At 42.5% G+C, this 20,951-nt stretch overlaps 1 protein-coding gene across 3 annotated transcripts in view; it reads right to left on the bottom strand.

Annotated features, from left to right (window-relative positions):
- Positions 1-6,423: 6,423 nt before the first annotated feature.
- EXD2 (exonuclease 3'-5' domain containing 2) overlaps positions 6,424-20,951 on the bottom strand; it is a 71,639-nt gene continuing 57,111 nt past the window's right edge. For 2 of the 3 annotated variants that reach the window (XM_031453929.2, XM_031453928.2), the window contains exons 5-9: positions 13,974-14,305; positions 12,833-12,939; positions 12,451-12,586; positions 10,999-11,355; positions 6,424-8,883 (exon numbers count right to left, since the gene is read on the bottom strand). In XM_031453929.2, the coding sequence (XP_031309789.1) occupies positions 8,664-8,883; positions 10,999-11,355; positions 12,451-12,586; positions 12,833-12,939; positions 13,974-14,305 (1,152 nt within the window). In that variant the 3' untranslated portion in view covers positions 6,424-8,663. The remainder of the gene's footprint in view (positions 8,884-10,998; positions 11,356-12,450; positions 12,587-12,832; positions 12,940-13,973; positions 14,306-20,951) is intronic. The other variant, XM_010976596.3, reaches the window with a different exon arrangement.

Below are 20,951 nucleotides of genomic sequence, written 5' to 3'. Positions count from 1 at the left end.
ACCTCTCCTGTCGTCCCTCAATTCTTCCTCCTTGGCTTACCTCATTGGCTTCCCTCCTGTACTGCCACGCTGCCCAGAACGAGCTGCCGTCTTTCCGGCCCATTTCCCAGGCTGGAGCTGCGACCTGCCCCATGACTGGGATTGCTCAAGGTGGGTTCCTCCACCCTCCATTCTTTCTTTCCAGGCGCAGCAAAGCCCAAGTGAGGGAGGACTTACCCCAGCAGCCCGTGGGAAGGTGGAGGCAAGAGGACACTTGAGAAGTCATGACAGAGTCAGACAAGGAGCAGCGGATGGGTTGTGGACTCAGTAGAGTGGACACAAACAGACTCCAAGAGATGAAAAGATATTGAGCAGAAGAAAAAACTGCTTCAGGGAAAGAAAAAGCAGAAAGCAAAAACCATCAAAGTATAAGAAACAAGAAAGACCTGAAGAGAAACCATCCAGAGAGCAATGGTGTTAGGTCAGGGGGAGGAGCAGGAGGGAAGGGGGTGTCAGCATTTGCGGGGCCGGAGGCCTGAGGAATGGCGCAACAGAAATCTCTCAGGAAGGGTCACTCACCTCCCAAGCTGTTGGGTTCATTGGCTGCAGCAAGCAGAATCTATTTAAAACACACCAGGCATTTTGCCTCATTCTGTCTCCCTGCCCAGAAAAAGCTGGAGCCAAAGGTTTAGGGAACCATTCCAGCCTTAGGACCCTGCACGGATCACAGGGCTGAGACCATGAAGATTGCTGCCCCATCTGGGAATCACCCCCCGCCTCCCTGCACACGCCAGCTGCCAGGCCACTCAGCCCACAGCATATGATCGCAGTCCCAAAGGTTGCTCGTGTTACCTACTTCCACTGGGGAAGACTCAACGACTTCCTTCTTTCCGCCTATGAGCTTGTCAGAGAGCAGATGCTGCTCAAATGTGACAGCTGCTCCAAAGCCACACTCAAAGGGAGCTTCCTGGCCAGTGGGAATACACTTAATGATGACTGGAGAGGCCTTGGGTGATCAGATTACAGCAAGATGGAGTAGAGAGCATGCAAAGACATCAAGGGTAAAATGGCCCTAGGGAGGCCATATGGGACTTGAATCAGAAAACACCTTTCCCTGGACCGTGTATCTTTTGGGAAGCTCTAATCTGAAGAAGGCCTGACTTCTCATCCACCTGCCACAGAGGAGTACAAAACAAGGTGGGTGGGCACTAGAGGGGGTGGCCAAGGAAAGCCGTCCATGAGAGCTTTGTATTCTCCCCAGCTGAGACGGTGGGTAGGAGAGGTTCTTCCTTCCCTGGCTCTTGAGCCCATAAATTGTGTAAAACATTATTAAAGGCTAAAAATAAGTCCTCTGCACTTCATGAGATTTACATTCTTGAAAAACCTAGTGTACAAATCAAATCAATTTTTGCCTACCAGAGAAGTTGGCCTTTCAAAAGAAATTTGAGATCAATCCTATGTTTAAAAAGAAGGATGGCTTTTGAAGGTGAATAATCATCCCAGTTTTGTTTGTAACTTTGGGATTTTGAGTGTCTGACTTGGTGGCGGTGGGACTGTCTAGAGATCCGCCTATAGTTTACTTTCAGGTTGCAATTAAACATTACTTTAAAATCAACACTAAACTTAAGCAGATAGGTGCACTGCAGGAGCTACTGCTAAAGAAATATGAATTAAGAAAGACACTTTTTAACAGGAATTTTCAAATATATATTTTTTAAAAGTAGAAAGCCTAATATAAAAAACACAGCCTCAACAATTATCCACCTACAGCCAATCCTATGAGAAACATGGACTTTTGAACCAAATGACAGATAAAGAGAATGGACTTCAGTCTCACTGAGGCTACAGGAGCCAACTTTCCACACAAATGCCCTAGACTACAGTCTACAGTATGAAGAGGGGGCAGAGAAGTTCTTGTTTAGCAATCAAAGAAGAAACCTGGGATTTAAAACAAACACACACATTCACCTCTTGTCTCTGTCTCTGAAGGAGGCACATGCACAAATCACAGCAACAGTGGTGACCGTCAGGGAGGGAAAGGACTGCGGAGGAAAGTCCTTTCTCATTATACATCTAAAAACAAATTTTGTACTATGCGCACATACTACCTGTTTTTAAAAGTAATTTGTTAAAGACAAACATCACGAAGCTTTGCAGTTCCCAAGTCCACCAGACAGGACAGCAGGGCAAACTGCCTGGCTCAGACCACCAAGTCTTAGCACACTTTGACCTGGATTTGCTGCATTACAATAATCTGCTCAACCTCCCAACCCCAAGCTGTACATCACCAGCATCTATACTGCATGTAACATAAAAACCCCCAGACTTTAATGATCACGTGGGTGTTTACAGCTGTTAAAATTCACTGAGCTGTACTTCTAAGCTTTGTACACTTTATTGTATGTTCACTGTACTGCACTTCAATAAAGTATTATTAACAGCAACAAAAATCCCAGCCCTTGTGTACAAATAAACCAAAGAATCACCATTTGGGGTTTACTGTGTTGGTGGCTCAGGGAAAACTGTTGTTTTGAGAAAACATGATGCAGACGTTTTGCAAAAACTTGCTCTTTGGAAACTACCACTACAGCATGTGCTTTTGGTTAAGCATTCCACGGCTGAAACGCAACTCTATGCTAAAATGCCGAGAGGATGAGGCAAAATCTTGGCCAAGGTCAAGCTCTGCTGATGGTTTGAGAGGAGGATGGCAGCCAACTCTCTGCACTTGTGTAACATTTAAAAAAGAAACACTAACCCCAAGTCATCTTCTGTTCCTTTTCTGAGCCAACTTCAGTCTTGCTCATTGTATCCAAGAACTCAGAGGAAGCCATATGGGCCCATCGCACCTCTAGGGCCAAACGTACAGATCCTGATTAAAAAGAAATGAAGCTAGCTCACTGGGGCTCCAGCTGGCTCTATGGGATATAATGAAAGATGTCAAAATTCTAGATAAAGTTAGGGTCCATCCAGGAGAGGACAGAGAAATATACTGTCGCCTCCCTTCTGGCTATCTGGGACAAAAAACAAAATGACCCCAGTTTGGTAGAAAATGGGGGGCTCAAGTCTACATCGAGGTGATTATTGTGAAGAGCTTCAAGTTTAGCATACTTGGTACAAATCCGTGCTACAAACAAAACAAAACAAAACAAAACAAAACAAAACAAATACACTATACCTTTTTGGGGCTGAAATTAAGCATAAGGATGGACTGGAAAATGTATCTTCTGCCAGGTCACAGGGAATGGATATACAGAGAGAAAAATGTCTCTCGGCAGCTGATAAAATACCAGCTTTTCACTCTGCATGACTGTCTCGCTGGCGGCCAGGCGAAGGGAAGCAGGATGAAGTCCCAGGCAAGTCCGGGTTAGACAGGAGCAGGCCCAGAGACGTCTCACGTCTCCCTGTGAGTTAATCACAGCTTAGACTCATGAGGGGATAACAATGTGTTAACACTGTGGACCCCTCTAATTTTCTTAAGCAGTCGTGACAACATAAAAAAAGGGAGAGGATATTTTTAACTTTCTGGTTTAATGTTTTCCTTTTAAAGTATCCAATTCTTTTCAGTTCTCTCTATGGTATAACCTTAATTTCTCCTCTCTTTAAAATGAGAAACACTCTTCCTCCCTCCCCCAACATCCCCCCAACTACAACACTTGGAAAAATTGCCTCATTTCTACTCTATGCTTATCTCTTATTAAACCTTACAGCACTGGCAATGTGGGTGAAGATAAAAATTTCTCTCCTCTCTTTACGGTTAAATAGTGAACTGAATAGAAACGTGAGTCCCCTCTGGTGAGAAGAGTACTCTGATCCAGGCGGGGCTCAGATGGAGTCTGCGAGGCCAGGACGACATGGTGTCGCCGCCCGCTGCCTTCATCCCCCTTCTTGCCACGCACAGCCTCACTCCCAGGGCTGGAGGTGGGATGAGAGCGTGCAAGAAAGCAGAAGGTACACAGCACTCAAGGGCAAGGGCCACATAAGGAAACGGAGGGGTACATTACAGAATGCTACACTGGGAAGGCCCTTACGGCACATCTCATTCAAACTCCTCATTTTATAGGAACAGAGGGGAGCCCAGAAAAGTTAAGTGATTGGTTCCAAGACACATAGCTGATGGCCAGAACCAGAACCCAGGTCACCAACCCACTCTTCTGATCCTCCAACACACTACAGAACTGAGTTTAGGGAAAAGCAAAATATAAAGTTAACTCCATGGACTACACTCCCATCATCCCTGCCAATCAAATAAACGTACCTTCTTTAAAACCACCTGTGTCTTTTTTTTTTTAAACAACCCCGTGTCGTGATCTCCCATTTCTTTTCAGCCCCATGAGCTTACTAAGCTCAAATTTCTGATTTTTACCCAGGACTTAATAGATACCCTGGTGGCCTGAGAAGTCAGAATCCCAACACTGCCTCTGCATGTTGCAGCCTGAGAAGGGAGATCTTTGGGAAGCAGGAGCAGAGTATAAGTACCTTCTCCAGCTCAGGAATATCTGGACCACACATCATGCTTATAATAATGCTGACTGTAAACTCAGCAGCTTTTGAAGCTTATGCTGGCAGAAAGGCAATAGGCTACCCATCTAGCAAGAGAGAAAAATTTAAGAATTAATAACAAATAAGGAGGTTGCAAGGAGGGCAAATGCTTTTGAGTTCAGTCTGGAGGGTATGAGATTAACTGTCTCCATTCAGTCAGGGCAGAGAACACCGTTGAAGGCAGTGTGCACCACATGAGAGGAGGGAAGAGCCCAGGACATGCGGACCAGCTCACTTGACGTTCCCTGCTCCAGCGCACCGGAAGTCCGCCCTCGATTACCCAGCACATGACTACCCACTTGGTCCAGGACCCTCCTCCAGCAACAGAGCTGGCCACAGCCAAAGCTGGTCAGAAGGAAGCAATGGTCCCATCTTCCCAAATGACATGTTGGCAGTTAAGCAAGGACCTCAATGCCGCAAGCAAAAGCATCTCCCTGGCAGGGTTGGGGAATAGGTACTTTTGAACAAGAGGGATGTTTGGCTGCATGTCAGCCTTGCTCTGTCACCTGATGCAAAACTGCCCCAGGACTAGGGACAGGCAGGAAGTATTAGGCTCCAGCATGAGGGGGCTACTGGGTGAATATCTAAAAAGTATAGCTGAGTTCCAAAACACAAGTATTTTGAAGATTATGTATTTTGTTACTTAGATCAAGAGTTAACCATGTAAGAATTCTTACACCCTCTTTTAGCTTAACTCATCCAAGAAAAATTGATTCTCACTGTATTCCTGAGGGATGAGGTACTCTAAAAATGATCATGTAAACAACAGAAAAGATGAGAGGCCAGAAAGAAGGATCCTTTTAAAATATATAATAATTAACAAACTAGCAAGCTGAGAAACCATGATACTTCTCATGAGGGTGAGACATAAGTTAAAAAAAAAAAAGGAAGAAAAGATAAATGGATGAGTGACAAACTCAGAGAGAAAGGGTGGTAGCAAAGGATTTAAATTATAGTCAAATGTTAGGGCCCCAGACTAACAGGTAGAATTGGAAGCTGAACAAAGCTCGTTCTGCCTGCTGGGTTCCTAGGAGTCTAAAATGAGAGATTAAAATGGCTTTATTTCAACAGAACACATTTTGTCATCTGATCTCTATCTGTGACATGGATAAGAATAAGTGACTTATGGCTGCGCTCTTAAGAGGCAATAAATCCCTGAATATGGTGCCTTGTTTACTCTATGATGGCAAACCACTAATTGCTTGTCTATCAGGAAAAAGAAGTCTATAACTTCTATTTTAAAATTAAACATTTTTATTTTTAATTTTAAAATAAGCAGTATTTCCAAAAAACACTGACTGCAAGGGGAAATGAGGCAATAAAGGATGGGAGACAGAAGGGAAGCAAAGACCCTGAGCCTGCAAACAGAACCATCAGGCACATTCAGAGAGGCCCTTCTCTGTCACTGTCCTCCCACTGCCACTCGTAAGGAAGCTCAGCAAATGCACAAGGACATGAGTAAAGGGTCAAAGAGAGGCATTGCCTTGCTAGAAACTCCTAAAAGGTGGTTATCAATTTGTACTCACTCCAGCAATGTGAGTTCCCCTCCTTGCAATCCAATTTCTAGGGTTCTCCTCTAAAGAACTGATCAAAGATACAGTGAAAGATTCAAACACAAAGAAGTTTATCACACACTCATTGACATTAACAGAGTATCTGAAACCACCGAAATTTTCAACAGTGTGGGAATAGATAATTAAAGTTAAGGTAAAGTTACTAGAAATCTACTTTTAAAAATTTAAAGACACAAGAAATTACTTGTGATATCATGTTACATGAGGGGAAAAAAAATAGGAAACCAAGCTGAATATATGACTCTCAACTTCGTTTAAATATTACATGTATTATATGCATTTAAAAAAAAATGAAAGGGGGATATTCATAAACATAACAGCAAAGATTAGCTCTGTTTTACATGGATTTTTATTCTTTCTTTAGATTCATCTTTAACGAGCATACACATTACTTTTATATCAGAAAAAATTTTTATTTTAAAATATGCTTACCCTAAAATAAGTCATTTGAGATAGTAACTGTCAGTCTCAGGGAAAGGATGCTAAAATCCAAGGCTGACTCAGAAAACAAAAAGGTTCAAATCCACACAGTAAGTCTTCCGAAAAAGACGAGAAATTTCTTATGCCACAGTCTACATTTTTCCTTTATCTTGGCTGCTGGCTCTACGTTACTAAGCTTTGTAGGGAGCTCTGCTGGAGAACCCATGCCTTCTTCCCACAGCAACCGCAGCACTTCTTAAGCAACCTCTTACATATTTCTCACCTCTTAGAATGAGGATCACAGGGAAAGAGAAAGGAAGAGCCCTACTCTCTTGCTTCAGAGGAAGGCATTTTTCTTTTAACGCTATCAAAATTACTCAAAATCAGATGTGCACAAACTGAAACATAAGTCATGAGTTATTCCAGGAAACATGTACAAAAGCCCCTTATTTCGTGAGAATGAATATAAAACAAGATCTCTGAGTGCCACCTCGTGGCAAGCCTGACTACTACGACGACCACCATCCATCCTATGGTTCTCCACCACCGGCTCTGTGCAGTACAGTCATGGAGACATGTGCCCCATAATAACCTGCTGCGTTGAACATAAGGTCCCCAAAACAAACTATTTGTTTTCAAGGATTTCTAGTTTAGATCCCAGAAACACCTGTTTGAGGACAAGCGGGAATGAAGGGGCAGAACAAAATGCAGGCCATACAGAGGTCGTGGGCTGCTGTGGACGGGCCAGCGCTGTGTGTCTGGGATGCTATGTGTGGGGGATATCTACACACACATACCACGGGCTGCCACACAGCAGGGACCTGTAGGATAAAGATCTCCTTCCCCAAGAATATCTACTGATTTTATAAAGTTATGAAGAAAAAGTTTTACATTTATAATTAGTGAACTCTGTGCTTAGAAGAAGTTTTATTTATCAATGTTAAAGCAACCATCACCAACTCGGGCATAATTCCAAAACAGAGCTCTTGTTGGATTCTGGCCATAAAATTCTTTTTTAAGCTTGTTAAGATCTTCTAAGTTAAGAAAGCTTTCTTAATACTTTAAAAAAATACTAATCAACAACAAGTTGGTTCGATGATCAAAGTGGCAGCCTCCCATTCTGAAAGATGAAATACCACCGTTTTGAACATCTAAACATACTAATTAATCTCAGTGTCCCAGGCCTGAGGGGAGATGGAGAAATCCTCTCACTGCAACCTGACCAAATGACGCTGGGAAAGAATTAAGAACTTAAAAGAGGTCAGTATTGCAAATCTGATGGAACACAGAACACTGAAGGGATCTGATACCGATTCTGAGAAAAGATCATCTTCCTCTCAGGAAGGGATTTAGCAAAAAATCCTTGTGGTTCAGGGCAGGGGGACCGCAATGAGCAGATGATGAATGGCACTCAAGGGAAAGCTGAGACAATCCCCCAAGTTTTCTGGGAGACAGTGCTTCTGCCTCCCTCTGCCCTACCCAGGTTGAAGGCCTATTTCCAAAAAAGGATTCCCTCCCGCATTACGGCAGATGCATCTGGCAGGAGGTTGCTCCTTTGGTCCTGCACGTGGAAAGGGGAGGATTTTCAAGCATATGAAATAAACTGAAGTCACAGAGATGGCCTGGATACCAACCAGGTGAGTTGCAGGAGAGCAGTAAGCCAAAGAATTTATAAGTTTGACCTGGGAAAATAAATTTGACCCCTTTGCACCCCTCCAACTTCTGGAAGAATGTTTTCTCCCCTCCTCATTTGACAGGATTGAAATATTTGACAGCGCCTGTTTGAGATAAATCAACAGGGAAGAAAAGTATTAAAAATCTGAGAGTCTTGACAAAAACACTTCAGGGAGAAGCCTTCATCTGTCGTCTGAGCAGAGAAAGCAGAAGATGGGAGAGTAAAATGAAGGCCAAGGCCCCCACTTGTCCACAAAAATAAGAGTTCTTACCCGGCCCAATGAAAATTCAAAACCATAAGCTCCCCTTAAAAAACAACAGCTTTGCTCCACCAGAAGCACCCTGGGATCAGTACAGGTTAGTATTGTGAGTTGTGTCATCAGGCTTTGACAACTAATGGCATTAAAACAGGAAGAGGTGTCTTTTCAACCTTGGCTCCAGCTTCCCAGCTGTTCTTGCCTGGAAGGGAAGCCCCTATCAAGACAGCTTGATGGGAAGGTCTTCCCCGTATTTCCGGAGCAGCTTCTGATGGTTGTGGTCCACCGACCACTGCTGGGGCAGGTGCTTGGGCTGCATGGAGTCCAGGAAGTGCTGGCGCCAGCGGCTCTCCAGCTGCATGAGGGAGCGCAGCCCGCCCCGGGTGTGGCGCTGCACCACCTTCAGCCCATGAGGGATGTAGCTTTCATTGGAAATCCTGCTGAGACACAAAGTACAAGGGTCTGAGGGAAGCAAGCACAGGACAGCCTCACAATGGTGCCAAACACTATGGGTCAAGGAGCTTCCCTGGGGGTACATGAGGACGCTGCTGGACCCCTAAAGGGCTGGCACTTTGATGCTTTGAAAAACATCCTCTTTTTCATATCTGCCTTTTAAAAAATAGTTCCAATGTATTACACACAATCCAGCAGAAGGCACTGGGGGATTCTGTGCTGAACCTATAGGAAGGCCACTCACTGCATCTGCTCAGCCTCCATTAGAGGGGCCCCGCTGTCTGGCTGATGGTGGGTGAAGAATGTTGGTCCTTCATCAACTCCAGGGTTACCCAGTTACCAGTTCACCCTTCTTTTAAGTTACTCATTCTGAATCATATTCAGCCTTTTTATGAGCTCTTGCATCAGCCCACCGGTTCCAGTTTTCATCACAGTGTAATGCCTGAATGTAAAATGAAGGTGGCATATTTCTTTGGTGCCTTCCTTCTCATAAAAAGAATGCCAAACCACATCCAAGAGATGTATTTAGGTCACAGTGAAATGCTCCCAGGGTTGCTCGGTTGTGTGGCTAGTGCTGTTAAATGAGATGAACCCTGCCTCCTTCCTAAGATGCCCTGTGAACAGTGATGTCAGCTCATGTGAAGAAAGATCACCTTTCTCGAGGAAGCTCCCTGCCCACAGTCTTCAGTTCTTCTCCTTGCATCTGCACCCCCCTCAATCCTCCCTCTCAAGACCACCCCCTGCACAGTCTAGCAGTATTCCTGCCCTCTGGGTAGCTGCAGGCATTTTATTATTTAGCTCATAAGCATCCCACTAACTTGTCTGACCTTCCCCAAACAGCTATTCTTCTTGGTCCTAGACATCCAAGTCCAGGACCCTTCCATCCAGGTCAGCAAGATGCATTTGTTAGTAAGGTCTGTGACTGAAAGGGGAAGTTTAGCTGTTTTAGGAAATACATCTGGGAATTGGTTAAAGGAGCCAATCTCATTCATTTCTAAAATGACCTTGGCAGGTTACTTCAACTTCGTGGGACCTAATATAGAACTTAGAAAATAGTTATAAGGATAAAATTCAATAATAATTTTTTTAAACTTTGAAAGATTTTTAAAAATATAGGCTATAATGTTAGCAGTTACCAGTAAGAAATCTGAATTCTACCTTATAGGGTCGTTATAAGAAATAATGAAGGCAATTTATAGAAAGTTTATTAACTTGGTTAAATAGATTAGGGTATCAATAAAAATTTGTTCAATAAATATTTGTTGCTATAATCAAGTTTGGGGAGGTGGGTTTTTAGAAATTTTATAACAAACACTATAGGCAACCAGCATCAGTATCAGAATTTGTGAACTTATAAGTTTAATTATTTCAACCCTTAGAACTATTGAAAGAAGTGGCAGTTGGGAAGCAAAACTACAGCAGGTAGCCCAGAGTTTTTATCATCTGGGCCACGTGCCCAGTCATCTCTCAGCGCCATAAAATGCTTCTCATTTAGGAACACTGAATTAAACGATCTGAATTCAACTATGTACTCATGGGGAAGGAGAGAGAAGCAAGCAAGGAAGGTAAAGGGTGAAAAGGAATTTAAAGAGTAACAACATCTCTAGCCAACATTCCACTCCGTGGGCCAAAACCCCAGAGTGCAGGCGAGACGGAAACATGGATCCGTTTGTCCCAGTTCCCACAGATCTAGATAAGGGAAGAGCTGCAAAACCACAAACACTGTACTTCATGGGCAACTCCAGAGATTTGAGGGCATTTTTTGACTCTTATTTTCCTCTTATGTGCTGACCTTTTGCATAAAGTGTATAAGGCATTTGAACTCTCCCGCTAATCATGAAAATGGCTGGACATAAGTATATGACCTTAAAGGGTCAAGGACAGAAGGCAAGTCTCCTGTGGAAAGTAAATTAGCAAATAGATAGTTCTGTCCCACCTGCATGGTATCTTAAGCCACTGGAGACTTAATGGGATGAGCATGAGGCTGTGCCCTGACCTCAGTGACTAATGCTCACTCCCTGGCAAGCGTTCTCACTGAGCAGTCAGGGTTAATGTCACTGGGTTAATCCTCAATGCCCTGTGGGCAGCACCGTAGACTGTACCTGGTCTCCAGGCTGGCAGCCTCCTGAAGCATCTCGTCCGTGACCGTGTCTGTGTTATAAAACTCTCTGAGTGCCCGCAGCAGCTCCTCCTTTCGGTGAGCAGGCAGGCTCTCCGCGTTGAGTAGGGCCCTGGCCCCAGAACGCACCTGCCGGCGCTCGGGGTCTTCCAGCAGGCGCAGGCCCTCCTCGGAGCCAATGGGGGCCTGGAACTCCCTGGCCAGCTGCTGCTTCAAGTGGTTGTCATAGTAGTTGGAGATGGCATGGCAGGAGGTGCAGAGCAGCAGCACGTCGTGGGAGTTGTGGTCCTTCATTTCAATGGGGAAGTGCTTTCGGTACTCGTGCGGAATCACGTTCTTCCTAAACGAGCCCCACCCCCACCCGGAAGGCAATGCTCATTAGCATATGACACAGAACACACACAGAGTTGGCAGATGGGCTACTGGGATTCTGATCTGCGTCTAAACACGACTGAGATGCCCTGGGTGCCACAATTCAGCAGAGATGACATAAAAGCAATACTACCTATCTCATTCTTGGCCACCTACCTACATGCCTTAGGCTGCCCTCTCCCCCAAGTGAGTGCAGACTACCTGCTGCTGGACTTCACTGGCGGGCCAAGGGGAGGAAGAGGCTAATAACAACCTTTGAGAAAGCAGTGCTCCCACAAGGAAAAGTATCCGAGAAATAAGAAGAAATTCCAATGGCCCTTAACATCTGGAAAAGAACTTTCTCTCAAAGCATGTAGCAGATAACCTCTACTGAAATTCTGGAAGCCTGGTGATCTGTGAAAGCCAGTTTCCTTCATCTGAGGAATCCCTTATCTGAAACTATTTCCCTGGTTCATCGAAGTCCATCATCATTTTCTAAGGAGGACTAAGATCTCAGGAAAAACTCTTGGCAGCAACTATTTGTCTCACTTTGCAAGTGGAGAAGGAGGGAAGTGAGTTACTCCACAGAAACCAGCAGAAAGCCCAGATGTCTGGGCACCCCAGCCCAGTGGTAGCTTCACCTTCTTTGTGGGGGGACCTTGACTCAGAATAATCTTCCAGACTCTTCCAGAAGGTGCCTTCAGGTCATCTGGATACTTCATGGACAGTACCAAGAATCAGAAAGCTTGTGAGCCACTCAAGGGAGGATCATAAGGACACAGAGAGAAGGCACTGGTCTCCGTTCCTTCATGAGCGAAAGGGAACTACTCTCTTCATGGCAATCTGTTACTGAGAAGTGTTTCATCCCAGAAACTAAGAACTGGCTGCCCCAGGACAGACAGGAGCCACTACAGCAAGACCAGGCAAGACGTCAAAGCTCTCGGGGAAACTGGGATGCCCCTAGGGACAAGTCTCTCAGCCAAAGTGGGCAGACTCAGCCAAGCCTACTGAGGGGCTCTGCGTGTGGCTTCAAGGGCAATTTCCATGAGAGGCAGACAAAACGGTAGCCTTGCCCCACACTCACCGAATGTATGAGTCTTTCTTGCCACACACTACACACAGGTTCTCTTTGACCATCAAGTAGTAGTCCCCCGGGGATTCGGGTCTCCCCGCAGGTTCGAACTGTAGCTTGACCACAAAAGGTTCTTCACTCACCAGCTCTTGGAGAAAAGAAGCAGTGTTAGCGTATGACTGCCCACTTCTCCCCTAGGGAAGAAGCACCACCTCAACTGCTCTCCTGTGTCCTGGTAGAGATCACTATTTCTGGGTTTTGAACAGCCCAGTCCCACGTGTCTCAAGGTCTCTCTGCCATCTTCCATCCATCCCTCTCCCTTATCTCACTCCAACTCCAGCCAGTGCCCACATGCACCGAATCACAGATCAAATATGACAGCTGAATCTCAAACCTCCAATGCCTTTGTCCAGGTACCACTGAGCCTTCCTTCGATCACAGGTGCAGAGGGGCTGTCCATCAGGAGCATGGAGAAAGCAGTTATCATAGAGGGGTGATTTTCTGTGGGGAAGGCAGAGAGAAATCTAAATCTGGGAGATAACTGTTGATCAAGCTATCAAATGCCTCCCTATGTTCTCTTCCCAGTGACCCAAGCTATTCTCAACGCTAGGGTCAAACATTACATTTATGGAAAAACAAAGAAACAAGGCAAGAAACCATGTTTACTCCTCCATCTGCACTGGGGTAGGAAACAGAAATTAAAATGAATTACTTTATACTCTTAGTTTTTATATTTATGGATCGGGACATTAGGTAGTGTTTACATGGTTCAACTATGAAAGCAAATAGGAACAGAGCACCAAAAAAACTTCCCTGTAGAGTAACCACTGGATTAAACAAAGTAAATTAAAATTAAAGAACTTCAAGCTAAAGTAATGAGTGCCATGTGGATTTATTTCTGGTTCATATGCAATACTTGCTTCAATTTAATCATCCAATTCCTAAAGGCACTTTGCTATAGGGACCAAACTTCTACTCCAAAGTACTTATTAGTTATCTTTCTGCAGTAGAGGCAGAAGCTGTACAGGAAAATTCTCATTGGCTAGAGAATAACATTGGCTTAGAGCTAGATGCCACTCTAATCAAATACCAAATGAACAAGAACTCAGACGATGCATTTCTCCTGAAAAGTATGAGGCACTTCATGTTATTCATTTTCACAGCTATCCTGAAGCAAACAAGGAATAACAATTATGCCCTCACTTACAATTGGAGAAGCACAGATCTGACGTCACATCGAGGTCAGTGACAAAGCTAGGTTAAGCTCTCATTTCCACTCCAACTGCCCCCAAATAAAAAAGTATAAGAAGGGCAAAGGAAAAAAATACACAAATAAACCAAAGGATAGCGCCAAAAAGAAAACAAAAAAAGATAGCCCCAAATGTCCTTGAAAGAAAGGAGTAATAAAATTAATCCAGGAGAGCCTCTGCCCCATTACTACACAAGCCATCTCCCCAGATCCAAGGGGAGGCATCTCGTCTTTTGCTGGAGGCTGGGCCTCTGACTCTTTACTAGACAAGAAACAACTCAGTTACCTGGCAGAATAGCCCACTCCCAAGGGCTTTCTTTTATGTTTTCTGGGGTCTCTTGCTTGGTGGTTGCCTGACATTGTTCCATCAGTCTTAGACTTCTTATTTCTTGGCTTCTGCTGAGATTCTGTTGATTCCCCATTAACCTCTTCTCCCAATCTGCTGATTCCTTTACTTCGGAATGGGATATCTACCACATCCTGGCATTTCTCCAAGACTTTTCTCCAGCCAATGCAGTCATCCTTTTCTTCTAGAGTTGAATTCCTAGAGAAAGGGTATCCAAGAAGATGGAGAAAGAGAGCCACTGAAATCTGGGCATCCCTGGCAGCATAAATTACCTGAAGAGAAAAGTCAGAGATCAGTGGAATCTGGGAGGCAAATCAGAGAGAGCAACTTCAAAGTCAATCACAAAGACAGAGACAACTTCTAAATTCTAATTCAGGATATACAGTAACCCAGACACCATGTACTCTTTAAAACCCTTCTATTATGAAAAATTTCAAACTGTGCAAAAATAAATCAAATAGCATAATAAATCCTTGTGTTTCCTATGTTTTTAACTAAAATAATAACTTACTCTAAATGCTCGAAATTCCCAATCTATATAAATCAGCCTAGTTTCTTTCCATCTGCCACCAAACCTGCTGGACAGATTTTTCTCAAGTTTGGGGTAGGGTAGTTACTAAAGGTCTGATAACTAGTACATGAACTTCGCTTTGGGAATGGTCATCATCTAGAACAACTGAAATCGAGACTCATTAGGAGGCCTGTGTAGTTGTTGATAAGAAACAAACTTCTGTACTTATTAATAAGATGTGCAAAACAATGAAAACAAACTATTTCAAACATGGATCTCAAGTCAAAAGTCACAAGGGCCCATTTCTGGAATTCATGTATTTAATAGTGTAAGTCATTCTCCCAAGCAACTGCTCACAGGCAAGCTGGCCATAAATAAAAGTAGTCAAAACTGTAATTAATTAATAGCTTTTTCCAAGAAACCATGTAAGGACTTTAAAATTTCTTTAATTCATCTTTACTAATCAAGCCTGGTAAATAATAATATTAGTGTGGATTTTTTTGTGGTTTTAGAATAATAGAAAAAAGAATAAAATAATAGAAAAAAAGGTTTAGATAAAATTTTCCACCTAGACCCAACAATTGACATCTCTATCAGCCAGCTGTCTTCCACAGGAAAAGAGGGTGCTTGAATGTGAATAGCTCAGAATGCCTTTTTAACAAATTGTTTTCAAATGATAAGGAAACCAAGGTTCTTTCAACAAATGGTGCTGAAACAACTGGATGTCCACATGCAAAAGACTAAAGTTTGACCCCTACCTCACATCACACACAAAAATTAACTCCAAATGGATCAAGAACCTACGTATAAGAGCTAAAACACAAGACTTTAGAAGAGAACATAAGAGTAAATGTTCATGACCTTGGGTTAGGCAACAATTTCTTAGATATGACACCAAAAGCATGAGCAAGAAAAGAAAAAACAGATACCTGGACCTCATCAAAATTTAAAACTTTTGTGCTTAAGTAAAAAGTCAATCTTCAGAATGGGAGAAAATACTTATAAATTATATATCTGATATGAAACTAGTGTACTGAATATATAAAGAATATATGTATAACGTGATATATATACATTTATACATATGTATTATGTATTGTATATATATCTTTTAAAACTCAACAATTTAAAGACAAATAAAACAATTAAAATATGAACAAAGGGTTTGTATAGGCATTTCTCCAAAAAAGATATACAAATAGCCAATATACAAATGAAAGATGCTCAGCACCACTGATCACTAGGGAAACGTTAATCAAAACCACAGCAAAATACCACTTCACACCTACTAGGATGGCTCTAGTCAAGAAGATGGTAATAAATGTTGGTACAGTTATGGAAAATTGGAACCCTCATACATTGCTGGTGGGACTATAAAATGGTACAGCTACTTCGGAAAATAGTTCGGCAGTTCCTCAACCAGTTAAACATAAAGTTATCATATGACCCAGTAATTCCATCCTAGGTATTTACCCAAGAGATGTCAACATAAAAACTTACACATAGATGTTCATAGTGATATTATTCTTAAGCCAAAAAATAAAAGCAATCCAAATCTCTACCAACTGATGAATGAATAAACAAAACGTGGTATATCCACACAATGGAGTGTTATTTAACAACAAAAAAGAAATGAAGTACCAATAAACGCTACAACATGGATGAACCACAAAAACATGGTAAGTGAAGAAGCCAATCACAAAAAAAAACATATTGTATAATTTTATTTATATGAAATGTCCAGAATAGGCAAAACTATAGAGACAAAAAGTAGATTAGTGGTGGCCTAAGGCTGGGGTGTTGGGGAGGTGAGATGGGAAGTAACTGCTAATGAGTATAGGGTTTCTTTTTGGAGTGATGAAAATGTTTTAAAACTAGACTGTGGTAGGATTTTGAGGTCAAGATGGTGGACTAGTAGGACCACAAGCTCACCTCTTCTCAAGACTACGTCAAAACCGTAACTGACAGCTAAACAACCAATGGGGAAAAAAGACCAGAACCTAGTGAAAAAGATCCTTAACTGGAAACATAAAGAGGGAACCACAGTGGGAGGGTAGGAAGAGCGTGCTCACGAAATAATTGGGCCCATACTTCATCCCCCTGCCCCCGGGTAGGGGACCCACAAGCTGAAGAATAATGAAGTCACAGAGGCCCTCCCACACGAGTGAGAGTTCTGAGCCCCATGTCAGGCTCCCCAGCCCAAGGTTCCGGCACTGGGAGAAGGAGACCCCAGTACATCTGGTTTTGAAGGCCAGAGGGGCTTAATTCCAGGAGCCCCATGGGACTGGGGGAAACAGAGTCTTCATTTTTTGGGGAAGTGTACACAGAATCTCACATGCACGAGGTCCAAGAGCAGAGGCAGTGATTTCATAGGAACGTGGGCCAGACCTGCTTCTGGTTTTAGAAGGGGGATGGCTCCTGGGGAAGTAGGGGATGGCTGTGGCTCCCCTAGGGGACATAAAAGCTGGTGGTGTGGGGCATTCTGGGAGTGTTCATCTACAAGAGCTTTCCTGGAGGTTGACATTTTGATTGGATCATTAGCACCAAGACCTGGCCCCACCCAACAGCCTGTAGGCTTAAGGGCTGGGAAGCCTCAGGCCAAACAACATAGTAAGTAGGAACACAGCCCCAGCCATCAGCAGACTTCTTGAGCCCCAAACGCCTCTAGACACAGCCCTACCCACCAGAGGTCCAGGACCAAGCTTCACCCAGCAGTGGGCAGGCACCGGCTCCTCCTGCCAGGAAACCTGCATAAGCCTCTAGCCCAGCCTCATCCACTAGGGGGCAGATACCAGAAATAGGAAAACCACAATCCCAAAGCCTGTGGAAGGAATCCACAAACACAGGCCAGACTCTACACTGGGACTGGCTGGACCCTGGCCCTTGGGTGACAAGAGAGGAATGTACTGCTGGGACGCACAGGACATCTCCCACAGAGGGCCACCTCCCCAAGGTCCTACCTAAAAATACAAATAGAAAGATAGACAATATGAAGCAGCAGAGGAATATCTCCCAGGCCAAGGCACAAGATATAATCCCAGAAGAAGAAATAAGTGATGAAGAGATAAGCAATTTATCCGAGAAAGAGTTTAGAGTAATGATAGCGAAGATGTTCAGAGAACTCAAGAGGAGTATAGATGCACAGAGTGAAGTTTTTAGCAAAGAGTTGGAAAATATAAAGAATACCCAAACAGAGTTGAAGAATAAAGTCACTGAAATGAATAACACACTACAAGGAACCAAGAATAGACTAAATGAGGCAGAAGAACAGATCCGTCAGCTAGAAGACAGATTAGTGGAACTCACTACTGCAGAATAGAGAAAAGAAAAAAGAATGAAAAGAAATGAGGATAGTTTAAGAGAACTCTGGGACAACATGAAGTACACTAATATTCACATTATAGGGGTCCCAGAAAGAGAAGAGAGACAGAAAGGACCTGAGAAAATTTTTGGAGAGATAATCACCGAAAACTTGCCTAACTTGGGGAAGGAAACAGTCACCCAAGTCCAGGAAGCACAGAAAGTTCCACACAGGATCAGCCCAAAGAGGAACACACCAAGGCATGTAGTCATCAAATTGACAAAAATTAAGGATAAGGAGAAAATAAAATCAGCAAGAGGAAAGCAACAAATAACATACAAGGGAACTCTCATAAGGTTATCAGCTGATTTTTCAGCAGAAATTCTACAGGCCAGAAGGGAGTGGCACAATATATTTAAAGTGATGAAAGGGGAAAATTTACAACCAATACTCTATCCAGCAAGGCTCTCATTCAGATTTGATGGAGAAATCAAAAGCTTCACAGATAAGCAAAAGCTAAAAGAATTCAGCACCACCAAATCAGCTTTACAACAAATGTTAAAGGAACTTCTCTAGTCATCAAACCACAAGAAAAGAGAACAAAAAGAAGAGAAAAAAAAGACCTACAAAAAGATTTCTCTGGCAATTCAGGGACTTTCATGGTTCCACATAAATTCTGGAATTGTTTGTTCTAGTTCTGTGAAAAATGTCCTGAGTATTTTGACAGGGCTTGTATTGGATCTGTAGATTGCTTTGGATAGTGTGGCCATTTTGATAATGTTGATTCTTCCAATCCAAGAGCACAAGGTATCTTTCCATTTCTTTGTATCATCTTCAATTTCCTTCATCAATGTTTTACAGTCTGAAGAATATAGGTAACCTCCTTGGTTAAGCTTATTTCTAGGTATTTTGTTGTTTTTGATGTAATGTAAATGTTTATGCCAGTTATAAAATTCTGGTTTTTGAAGTGAAAAAAAAGTGAATGAAGAGTTACAAATGGCAAAATGTCCTTCTTTCTTATGGGTGAGTTGTATTCCACTGTAGGTATGTGTTATATCTGCTTTGTCCATTCATCTGCTGATGTGAACCTGGGATGCTTCCATGTCTTGGCAACTGTAAATAGTGCCGCTGTTAATAGTGGGAGTATGTATCTTTTTGAATTAATGTTTTTGTTTTTCTTGGGTGTGTACCCAGGAGTGGAACTGCTGGGCCATGTGGTGGTTCTGTTTTGGGGTTTTGAGAAACCTCTATATTGTTTTCCATAGTGGCTGCACCAATTTGCATTCCCACCCACTGTGTAAAGGGGTTTCCTTTTCTCCACATCCTTGCCAACATTTGTTATTTGTGTTCTTTTTGATGATGGCCATTCTGACAGGTATGAGATGGTGTCTCATGATTTTGATTTGCATTTCCCTGATATTAGTGATGTTGAGCAGCTTTTCATGCTCCTGTTGGCCATCTGCATTTCCTCTTTTGGAAAAATGTCTGTTCAGTTCTTCTGCCCGTATTTTAAATGGGTCGTTTGTTTGTTTGCTTTTTAATTGAAGTACAGGTGATTTAAAATGTTGTATTAGTTTCTGGTGTACAGTATGGATGGACTTGGAGGGCATCATGCTAAGTGAAATAAGTCAGACAGAGAAAGACAAATACTGTAAGATATCACTTACATGTGGAATCCAAAAAAATATAACAAACTAGTGAATATAATAGAAAAGAAACAGACTCACAGATGTAGAGAAGGAACTAGTAGTTACCAGTGGGGAGAGAGAAGAAAGAGGGGCAAGATGGAGGTAGACGATTAAGAGGTACAAACTATCAGGTATAAAATAAGCTACAAAGATGTACTGTACAACATGGGGAATATAGCAATATTTTATAATAACTACAAATGGAATATAACCTTTAAAAATTGTTAATCACTATTATATACCTGTAATATACCATACTATATGTCAACTATCCTTCAATTTTAAAAATATGATATTGTAAAATAAATAAAGTTAAAAAAACAAACCAGATTGTGGTAATGGTTATACAACTCTGTAAATACACTAAAATCCATTGATTTATATACTTTAAATGGGTGGATTTTATTGTATGTAAATTATATTTCATTAAAACTATTCAAAGAAAGGAACAAAACAACCAAGGCACAAAGAAGTAACTTACTCAGGGTCACAGCAAATCAGAAAAGTTGTAGAAAATAAATTCAGATAATTTGATTCCCAGAACTCTCTCACAGGATAATATTAACCTTAAGTTACTAACTATTGCTAACTATTTCCATTAACAATGTTTTGGAAGGATGAACAAATGGTAACCCACTCAGCAAACAAGAGAAGTCTGAAACCTGGGCCTATAGGGGTTGGTGAGCAAAAAATCCAAAAATCAAATTAATTTGAGCCACAAAAATGGCAAAGCATAGGAATGGAATGGGAGGCATGAGGTATCTGTGAAAGCAATGATACAAGCAGGAGGATAAGGTGGAAGTCTCTGTAAAGAACACTTATAACCCCAGATCTCCTCTTTTACCAGTGCAGAGTCAGGCAATTAATTATGCTTTCTCTAACCCAGAAGAGTAAAAGTTTATGGAACCAAAACTAAAACAGAGCCACTTATGTCAGGAACAAAACGGAGTTAGTTAACATAGGCTCATTAAAGAAAATGAAACTTAATGTAAGCTGCAGAAATTTACATCTCTTCTCAAAAATCAGCAGAGGATGCCAGTCAACCCCCAAACATCAAGTCTGCCCATGCCATCTTTGGACCTCCTTGTTCCCCTGTCTCAGCTACCCTAATCCAAATTAGGAAGAAGATCACTAGGCAACCAATCAGTTGAAAAAGCCAAAAAACTTCCGTATTTACCCATAAAACCCTTCAGTCTGTAAGCAATTCAAAACTCGTTGCTCCCAAAGCCTTGCATTTTCCAGCCTGCAGGTCAAAACTGTTGCAAAAAACTCATATTTCTGCTTTGTTTTACTGTATGTGCAGGGTTTGGGTTTAGGTAAGTTTAAGTCATATACTGGCTAAATCACAGAGGATCTGGACCTAGTAATATCGGGCATGGCAGAGGTTGGGGTCCAAGTGTCACCAGAAAAAAGGGGGA

Source organism: Camelus dromedarius, chromosome 5, assembly GCF_036321535.1.
Source record: "Camelus dromedarius isolate mCamDro1 chromosome 5, mCamDro1.pat, whole genome shotgun sequence".
NCBI classification, from domain to species: domain Eukaryota; kingdom Metazoa; phylum Chordata; class Mammalia; order Artiodactyla; family Camelidae; genus Camelus; species Camelus dromedarius.
This window is presented reverse-complemented; position numbering and strand designations above follow the sequence as displayed.